Below are 10,486 nucleotides of genomic sequence, written 5' to 3'. Positions count from 1 at the left end.
CTTAATCTTGAGTTGAATGCCTTTAATCGTCAACCCCTACTGGACATTAATACTTGAGAACTCTTGATCTTTTGTCGTTTGCCCTACCCGAGTGTACGCTCTGGCGGTTACCTGAGTGCACGTCTGGGTGATTATGCTCGGGTCGCCCAAGTGCATATTGCTCACTTGAAGAGTTTTTATTACCTCAAAAAAATCCATCCAACAATAAAAACAATAATTGTATTTTGCGTCATGTCGAGATTATTAATCTTGCACTTTTCCATAGATACAACCTGTTATTTGCCTGGGCCTACAAATCTGACGCCAAACAAGTTTCCTGTTAGTGTGCTGCTGGATGTTCATTGATCTGAGAGTATTTAGTTATACCTAACACTAAAATAATATTAATGACCATTCCAAAAAAAAAAAAAAAATACCGGGGTTTCTTTGAAATTTAACCACAAAGCATCTAAATAATACTGATGAAATTATAAACCGGAATTTCTTTGAACTTTGACCACAAGGGCTTGAAACTTTTCCTTTTAATATTAAAAGAAAAATGCTTAGAACACCAACTTTAATTCCAATTTTTTATACTGACTTTAGGTTGTCAATATTTTATTAACTGGTGTTTAAAAGAATTGGTGTCCATAACAACTCTTATTCAAAACATTCGTCCATAAACCGTCTTCCATTTCACGTCTCAAAATATCATAGGGGTTTGTAACCCTATGTTTGTAATGGCCTTGTCCTAACAAGGATTATTACATCACTTTTCATAAATGTAATTTTAATTAAACTGTATTGACGTAACATCCAACTTTATTTGTTCGGGACATAAGGTAATAATCGTACACTCATTAAAAGGAAAAAAAAAAAAAAAAGACGCATCTGTAGAACAAAGACCAATGTCTATTCTCTGTATTCAGAGAGCCAAAGCCTGCAAAATTTTAATTGTGAAGTGTACAAACATATATCACTACCAATGCATAATTACTCGTCAACTTCAGCTTTAATCTCTCTTTGTAGCTCTTCCTTGTACTCCTCAAAAGTCCCTGGGAATGACCGTACAGTACCATCTTCAACGACCCAAATTTCACTCTTCTCTTCATCGTCGCATACGCGCGATATCAATCTCGAATCGTGACTGACCAGTACAACTCCACCAGTGAATTCATCAAGTGCATCAGCCAGAGCGTCAATACTCTGCATATCCAAATGATTTGTGGGCTCGTCCAACAGCAAGATGTGGGGCCTTGACATGGATATTGAGGTGAAGACGACCCGTGATTTCTGTCCTCCGGATAATTTTGCAATTGGAGTAAGATGGTTGTGGCTAGGTAGTCCAAATTTTCCGAGCTTTGCACGGACAGCCTCCTGCTTGCTAAGACCCTCCTGGTCTGGATGAAGACGAAGAAGATACTGAACTGGTGTTTCATCCATAGTCAGGAGGTCCACGAAATGCTGAGAGTACCTACCAATCCTCAACTTCTGACTCCTCCGTACTTCACCGTCACTCGGAACCAAATCACCTGCAAGGAGATTGAGCAATGTAGATTTCCCAGCTCCGTTGGGTCCAATAATAGCAACTCGGGTCCCCATATCAATGCCCACATCAACATTTGAGAGCCTAAAATCTGGCCGATTAGGATAACTGAAGCTGACTTCAATTAGTTGCAAGAGTGGAGGTGTAAGCTCAGTAGGTTCAGGAAAGTGAAACTCCACACTGTAATCCCGCCACTTATGTGGGACCTCAGGTGGTGTGTCATCCTCATCAGCATTGCTTTTGCCTTTACCTTTACTTTTTGATGCTTCCTTAGCTTGCACAAACTTTGCTCGATCCTTGACCTTCTCCTGCTGAGCTCGATTCCCACTCCTTTTAGCAGCTTTCACCTGCTTGTCATAAATCTCAAACTTCTTATTAACTTCTTTGCGACGTTGCTCGTACCCACTTTCAAAATCATCAAAGTTTCCACGGTAAAAGTGGAGTTTCAGGTCATGTAGATGAATAATCTCAGTGCAAACTGTGTTTAAGAAATCCCGATCATGTGAAACAACAACCAAGGTTTTCTTCCATCTACACAAGTATTCTTCCAACCATAGGACAGCCCTCAGGTCAAGATGGTTAGTAGGCTCGTCAAGCAACAATAGAGTTGGCTGCACAAAGAGTGCCCTGGCTAATGAAATTCTCATTCTCCAACCACCACTAAAGGACCGAGTTGGACGGCCTTGCATATCCTTTGTGAATCCCAACCCAGCAAGAATCTTTGAAGCTTGAGATTCTGCAGCGTCTGAACCCATTATTTGCAACTTCTCATATAATTCAGCAAGCTTCTCTCCTGTATCATTGTCATCATCATCGTCATCTTTTGCCTCACTCTCTGAAGCAGAACCTAAGTTCTGCAATGTTGCAACCTCCTGCCGAAGTTTGACAAGTTCTTCATTAGCCGAAACGACTGCTTCAAGCGCAGTCTTATCATCACCAACAACCTCCTGTTCAACTAGAAGCACATCAATGTTTCTTGGCACTGGAATCTTCCTCCAGGCTAGTAGCTTCAGCAGTGTAGATTTGCCCTTTCCGTTTGGTCCAACCAGACCATACCTCTTTCCATGGGATATTTTTACTGATGCATTCTTCAAAAGTTCCTTTCCCCTAGCTGCCACAGAAAAATTCTCAATTGTTATATCCTTGACATTAGCATTAAGATCATTTTCCCCATCTAGAACTGAAGCCCGACTTCCAATAACAACAGTGAACGCATCATGGTCATCTTTAAGAGCCTCCTTCTTTGCCTGCTCAACAACATGGGCAGCAAGAAGATCCTTCTTTTCACGCTTTTTTAACTCTTTGTCTGTTATTGACACATCAAGGATCTTGGAATCAGGTATTTTCTGCTGATTGGATCGTTTGTGTGCATCAACTTCTTGTTGTTCTTCTTCCGAAGCATAGTCCTCTTCCTCGTCAGAGGGAGGAAGGTCTATACCATCGGTATAAGATGAAACTTTTGGAGCTGTTTTCACCTTTGTGCTTGAGGAAGATCCTTTCTTGGGCTTATCAGGCTTCGGGTCCATGCCAGCCAGTATAGCAGAGACAGCAAGTTTCTTTCCATCTTTAGAGCTGCCAGTCTTAGCCTTCACCGCTCCACCGGCATCTTCTGTCTTCTTTTTCCCCATTGCAGAGACAGATCTGAAAGAAAGAGAACAACATATTAACATAAAACCCTTTTTTTATTATTATTATTTTTGTATAAGGAAACCTAATTACCTGACTTGATGTTACAATTCACATTTTTTTTTTTTTTTGATAAGAAACTGAAAAATTTTATTAGTGAGAAGATGAATGAGGTATCCATCAAAGAAAATACAACAAAATAGAGACCAAAACAGAACCAAAAACACTCGTAACAAAACTTAAAACATTTAAACCAAGACATCCTCCCAACTTAGCAACATAAGAGAAAGAGAAGAGTGATAGACTCATAAAAATATCAGAGAAAGAGACGAGCAATAGTCATATAAGAAGAGCAATAGAATCATGGAAACATTCCCATCCTCATGCTGCAACCAATAATCAGTCCTCCTGCCTCCTTATACAGCCAGTAGAGGCAGGAATTTCCCCAGTGGGAATAAGAAAACACAAAACAATTATAAAATAAACTCACTAAAAATCTGACCATCGAAGAAAAGATTCAGAAAAAAGAAAAGGGCATGGTTCATACAAGAAATAAAAAGTTCAAAAGGGATGGGAGACAGAAAAGAGGCTTTTACCAGAGAACAGCTGGGAACAGAATCCCTTCAAAAAAAAAAAAAAGGAAAAAGGAAGTTGTGAATGGAAACAGGAAAGAACCTTTTCTATCATAGGCAACTTAAACATTTTATCAAGACAATGTGAAAAATTAGAGCTCGAAGTCTGGTGGCAATTTATATTTTCCACCTCATAACCCCATAACTTGTTAGTATTAAAGTGGTTTGAGATAAAGGAATCCCCTGTCCCATTACCTGCAGCACCTATATTACTTGTCCGATAAAAATCCAAACTAAAGTTAGGTAAACAAATACACGTAAATACATGATTTCTAGGAATAATGCAACCTCCTATACCATTTCAAACCAAATCTGACAACAAAATTTAAATATAAAGGATGCGCACTAGCAATCCAGTTTGCAGAAACAGAATCGAATTTTGAACCAAATTATGCACCCATTTAACAAACAGATTACACAGAACACAACAACAACAACAAGAAGCCTTAATCCCAACTTAATTGGGGTCGGCTATATGGATTTCACTTTTCCACGCAGCTCTGTTCGAAATTAGACTTTCCTGAAGGCCTAGATCTAGAATGTCATTCCTAACTACTTCAGTCCACGTAATTCTTGGTCTACCCCTCCCTCTCTTAGTATTAGGTGTAAGAATGTCCTCCCAAGCACGAACTGGTGCTTCTAGCGGCCTACGTTGGACATGCCCGTACCACCTCAAGCGGCCTTCGCGCACATTATCTTCTATTGGTGCTACACCTACTTTACTACGAACTGGTGCTACACCTACTTTACTACGAACTGGAGCTACACAGAACACAAAGAATAAAAAAACAAACAGAGATGAAGTCCTGTCCATTTGCTTTTGCATCGTCCTTCTTGTCTAATTGTTTTTGAAGGCAGAGTTCTCTGGAGTTCTATATTTTTCCTAAATAATTTTGTTTCGGCAATACTTCCTATGATTACTAGGGTGTCGAAAAGATTGGATGGGTGGAAGAAAGCTTTCTTATCTAAGGAGGAAGATTAACTCTCATTCAGTCAGTTTTAGCATCTTTACCCATATACTTTTTATCAGTGTTTAAAATTGCTAATGAGAGATTTTTTATGGGAGGGATTCTCATATGATAACTCATCTCACTTGGTGGCTTGGGAACATGTGCGTAAACCAAAAGAATTAGGAGGTTTGGGAATTGGAAACATCAGGAAGAAAAATGAAGCCCTGCTAGGGAAATGGCTGTGGAGGTTTCCGCTAAAACCAGAAGCGTTGTGGCATAAGGTTATCGTTGGGAAGTATGGGCTGAGTACGAATGGTTGGGACTCAGGGGAAGCTGTGAGAGTGATGCAAATGCCCTTGGAAATCAATTCTTTCTGTGGCTAATATTTTTTTTCCAAAGGGTTAAATGGAAGATAGGATCGGGCGAAATTGTTAGGTTTTGGGAAAATTGTTGGAGCGAGGGTGAACCTTTGAGTTCAAGAGCAGCAAATTGTAAGATTTATCTCTAAAGACAATTCCTTAAGTGCCAGCTCGTGGAATTTTGGGTTCACAAGGAGACTAACAGACAGGGAATTAAGGGAGGTGTCAAAATTAACAACTATCGTGGAGAGGGTTAGAATTCATAGCGTGATTCAAGACAGCAGGGTGTGGAAGCCGAACACTAACGGGATATTCTCAGTCAAATCACTTTTCAATTCATTGACATGTGATCATTCATTTCCGCGACTCCCTTTCTTCAAAACTATATGGAAATCTCGGGCTCCCAGCAAAGTTAAAGTCTTCTGTTGTTTGATTGCCCTTAACAAAGTTAATTCTCATGAGTCGTTGCAACGTCAGCCCATTTATTTCGATATCTCTGCGGTTGTGTTACTTGTGTAGGAATGATGGGGAGACGACTAATCACTTGTTTCTTCACTGTACTTATTCCATAAAGATTTGGTCTCTCTTACTTAGGGAGCTTGGTTTCCCTTGGGCGACTCCAAATGTCAAATTGGAAGTGGGAAATGGGACCAAAATCTTATCTTGGAAAGGCAATTGGTATGAGAATGAATCCTTGGTGCGTTTATTTCCTCGGTTCTTTCCTCGCCATCTTGAAATTATTACTATGTCTGGTTATCCTAATGGTTCTCCTAATGGTGAACATGAATGGGGGCGATGTTGGTTATCCTAATGGTGAACAGAAATGGGGGCGATGCTGGTTATCCAAACACAGTAATGTAAATCGCCCCCATTCCTGTTCACCATTAGGATAACCAGCATCGCATAAGTAGTAATATCTTGTAAATCATTTCAATATTTTTTAGAAAAATTAAAATGCATACACATTTTAATGTGTATGACTCTATAACTGTCAAGAAGATACATATTTACCTTGTGGAACTTTCAACCCATTCCTCCTAGATAAAGCATCTCGTAAAACTCTTGAGTCAGCTGCGGAACTCTCCCATCCGGGCAATACATATATAAATTGCATATCTTGAGAGCATACTCCCAACATGTTGGTAGCAATTTCACCCTTTCTAGAACGGTACCTAGGCGTGTCCGCTGCAGACACATTGACCTTGATGTATGTTCCATCAAGTGCTCCCAAACAGTTCTAAAACACAAATAATAATTTTAGCCCACATACCTACCGCATATTAACATACAAATAATAAAGAATTAGAGATATTTAAAATTTTCACCTTAAACCATTTCCATCTTTCGTCCATGGAATTTTCTTGAACTGGCTCTGGCCTTTTTAGCAATACTTCATGGAGACGTAACACTGCTTTTAAGACAATATTGAATTGTCTACTTATTGTTTCACCCGAGCGTGCAAATAGGCGTTTCATAATCCTATTTTTTTGATCATGAGCTAATATATGTAGGAATACAGCTACCAACTCTTCAACATCCATATTTTTTGTTCCCCTCAAATTGCCAATGGTTCTAAGGTAGTTACATAGGATAGTAAATGTTCTCCTATTCATACGAGTGCTTTCAAGACATGCTAAGTCACCCTCATGTATCAATCGATAGTAATTTAGTTGGCGTATATAATTTCGGCGATAAGAACTCTCACCCCATCTATTTCTACGCAAATGTCTCTTACTAATAATTACAAATATCATAAGCATGAACAAAAATGTCATTTCATTTAACATCTCCATATATTGAACCAAAATAGCCACAATTCTTTTTTTTTGTTCCAATGGAAGAAGATCCATATCTGCTCATTGATGGGAAAAAAAGAAATAAGCATACTGAATATAAAATTAACTTAATAGACGAATCTTCTAGTTCTCATATTTCAATAGTGCAAGTGTTTAAGGGGGGAAAAAATCAAAGATTGAAAAAGGAATTTAACTTGAAGCATTTTACTTCTACAGAACCAAACATAAGGTTCATTCTTCAGATTACAGCACAACAGCACAACAGATATATATGAGTTCTCAATATGAGTTCTCAACAGCATAAGGTTCATAATACATGAGTTGCTAGCTTTGATGTCAATCTCGACTTGGGTGGTGCTTTTTGGTTGATGGAGGTTGTGTCTCAGGCGGCGGATGCAAAGAAGGATGGAGGAGAAAAAATCGATGGGGAGGAAAACAAAAAAGGATGGAGAGATTTGAATCGATGTCTGGAAAATTTCTTTTGCAAAAAAATCCAGACTTCCAAGAATAAAACTCTCATGGGGAAAGATTTCACTCGAGCGGCTGCTAAACACAAATCGTGAAAGGAGAAAAAATCGTGGCCGTTCTGGTTCAAACCCAGATGCGCCGACGACGTTTTTGACATTTTTGGGTTTTCTCAAGTGAGATTCTCAAGTTCAGATCAAAAATTAACACAAATCGTGAAAGAAAAATTTTTCACAGAAAAAGGAGAAAAAAAGGAATCATACTCTGGTGGTGGCGGCAGAGGAAAGTCCGGCAACGGCGTGGTGGATCGGAAGGCGGCGGCGGCGTCCTTGACGGAAGCGGTGCTGGGTCTGGAAGAGAGAGAGACTGGGTCTGGACGAGAGAGAGAGATGGGTGAGATGGGTGGGTGAGAGCAATGGTAGGGCAGATATGCAGATGTATAATCGTCGATGGGTGAGAGAAATATTATTAGTTGGGTTCAGGATTACCCACAAAACGTGGTAACGTGAAACTCATAAATTTTATTTTTTTTAGATTTTAAAAAAATTTATGCCTCGTTTATTCTGCGGATTTAAGTTTTTAATTCGAGTTGAGATATGATATTTTGTGAAAACTTTTCATTGCAGTAAAAAAAGTTAGATGTAATATTTTTTAAAATTTTTTTACTGTAAAAACTTAAAACTAAAAATTTAAATCGGTAAAATGAACGAGACCTTAATAATTATATTAAATATGAGAATTTAAAAGATTTTCATTCTCATTCTTAAAATTACCTCGTATCAAATACCCTCATATGGGTGCGGCTCCAATATTTACCGACATAGAATCCTTGTTTTAGCCATGAGTCTTAATTCGATTACATAGTTGTAATAAATTAAATTGTAAGAAAATATATTAAATAATATTTTTAATAAAAATTTCATTAATAATTAATAAATTATATAAATAGTCGTAAGTGACTGCAATTTATAAAACATTAATTAGATTCATCAGTAAATATGAATGAAGTATAAGAGTGAATATAAGCGTTGAGACCTAATAAAAAAAGACCCGTTCGGTACAAAAAAAAAGAACGCAATCAAAGCTCATTAAGAAAAATCACTGCAGTCGATGGATAAAACTAATCGATTAAGACCACACTCGTTAAGAAGAACCACTAGAGTCGATGGATAAAACCAATTGACCGAAACCAAACCCTTAGTACTAGGAACATAAGTGACACGGTTTAAAAATAAATCTAGGTGTAAACAAATACACACATTGTCAATAACTAACTCGGACGAGTGTGACACATAAATAAAATCGAAAAGTTGAAAAATCACCTCTGTTATTATAATATATAAACTTGGCGAAAACAACACCTTTATTAAAATTAGTAAAATCCTAAGAAACCTATGAATAGCCTTAACCATACAGGAATAGATACCGATGACAAGCCAACAACCATTGTACGGAAGCCAAAGAAACCGAATATGAACAGAGCCATTACAGTAAAAGCGCAACTGCCACTGATGAAGCTAAACGCAAAAACAACACGAACGATACCCTTACACCACATATCCACTAGCAACCTCCGGCTCCTCACTGGATTTATGCCTCCATCACAATGAACCACGCCCATCAACCACCGGCCACACTTGCATGACCTTAGCCACACATACATGACTTCAGCCACCATTTTAAAGGTCAAGAATCTGGCGACCAATTAATGGCAGTGCCAGACTTTGGCCTTAAAAAGAAATTTCAAACTCAAAACTTTAGCTGCCTCATGAGAGAGACATACTAAATAGCATATTTTATATATGCTTTTAAAGTTAATAGCATGTTTTTAAATGATGTTGACTTCAGTGTCAGCTGTTGCCGACTATATATAGCTTTGATGGAGTTGTGACTTTCTTCTCTGTCCACATATATATATCTGTGTATATATATGTTAGCAAAAGTATCACTTTTTTTTTTAAATCCAAACAGATTTGGAAAAATGTATGTGTGTATCCCATATATATCTGTTAGGATGTGATTAGTTTTAAAAATCACGGAAAAGAAAAATCTAAAATTATAATTTGCCCCAAAAATTTAAACAGGCCATTCACCTTAGATTAAAATTCACAAAGTTTCATTTTAAATTTCAAAATTCAAGAACTACGAAGATTTAATTCCATTTTGAATAAATAGGTAACTTAGATACAAAATCTAGGTGTAGTCACAATTTTCAAATTCAAATTAAATTTCACATTGGAATTACTCAAACTTAAATCTCAAGTTAAAATTTTAAAAATCCTTTTAATTTCTCATATGGTCATATACCGAGGAATTATTCAAATCTAAATTTGAAATTACAACAAATTCCAAACTAAATTCAGCATAGGAATTATCCACATTCAAATCTTAAATCAAATTTCAAAAAGGCCTTTTAATTCTTCACACGGTCATATATCGAGAAATTATCTAAATTTCAAATTTTAAGTTAAATTTTCAAAGTTCTTTTAATTCCTCATATGGTCATATACTTAGGAATGATCTAAATACAAATTCTAAATTTAAAACCAAATTATCCAAACACAAATCCCAATTCTAAATTTGAACTTGAAGTGGCTTGATCCCTCAACGGGGTATATAGGCAACTCGGCTAAATTCACCGAGTTCAGGCACAATTTTAAATCAACCCAAATTTCCTAAATTCACAAAAAATAAAATTTATTGTTTTAATCGGAATCAAAAGGTTTTCCCTTATACCAAAGGATTGTAATTAAGAGGTTATTCTTATAATCTTGAATGGGTCGAACTAAAAATAATAAACTCCTATGCTAATTAAATCCTAGTATAGGTGATTGTAAATATTATTTCAATATTAATAAATATTTTTACTCAACATAGTTTTTGGCACGCCCGGTGGGACCCATTCTTCTTTTCATCTCCGGTTATAATGATAATATTTTTCTATGATAATCATTTAAATGTAACCATTTGTGTCGTTTTGTTTTGCAGAATGACACCCCAAGTTATTGTTTACTTCCTTCAACTCTCATCCGTTAGGATTGCTGGGGAGCAAAAAAAGATGAGATTTAAGACAACCTTTGCAATCAATGGGACACCTGCCGCTTCCATGGTGCCAAAAGTTCTTGAGGTTTCC

General features: G+C 37.2%; 1 protein-coding gene across 2 annotated transcripts; it reads right to left on the bottom strand.

Annotated features, from left to right (window-relative positions):
• Window positions 1–655: 655 nt before the first annotated feature.
• LOC21384470 (ABC transporter F family member 4) lies at window positions 656–7,830 on the bottom strand. 2 transcript variants are annotated; one of them, XM_024171367.1, is made up of 3 exons: window positions 6,418–6,741; window positions 6,104–6,329; window positions 656–3,166 (listed from the first exon to the last, which is right to left on the bottom strand). In XM_024171367.1, exon 3 carries the CDS (start codon window positions 3,151–3,153, stop codon window positions 973–975), a length of 2,181 nt encoding a protein of 726 aa, XP_024027135.1. In that variant the 5' UTR covers window positions 3,154–3,166; window positions 6,104–6,329; window positions 6,418–6,741; the 3' UTR covers window positions 656–972. The 2 variants fall into 2 exon arrangements, with proteins under 2 accessions (XP_024027135.1, XP_010105222.1); XM_010106920.2 differs by lacking the exons at window positions 6,104–6,329; window positions 6,418–6,741 and adding an exon at window positions 7,617–7,830.
• Between the last annotated feature and the right edge of the window lie 2,656 nt (window positions 7,831–10,486).

The sequence above is a fragment of the Morus notabilis genome, unplaced genomic scaffold (genome assembly GCF_000414095.1).
Source record: "Morus notabilis unplaced genomic scaffold, ASM41409v2 Scaffold3926, whole genome shotgun sequence".
Classification (NCBI taxonomy): Eukaryota; Viridiplantae; Streptophyta; class Magnoliopsida; order Rosales; family Moraceae; genus Morus; species Morus notabilis.
This window is presented reverse-complemented; position numbering and strand designations above follow the sequence as displayed.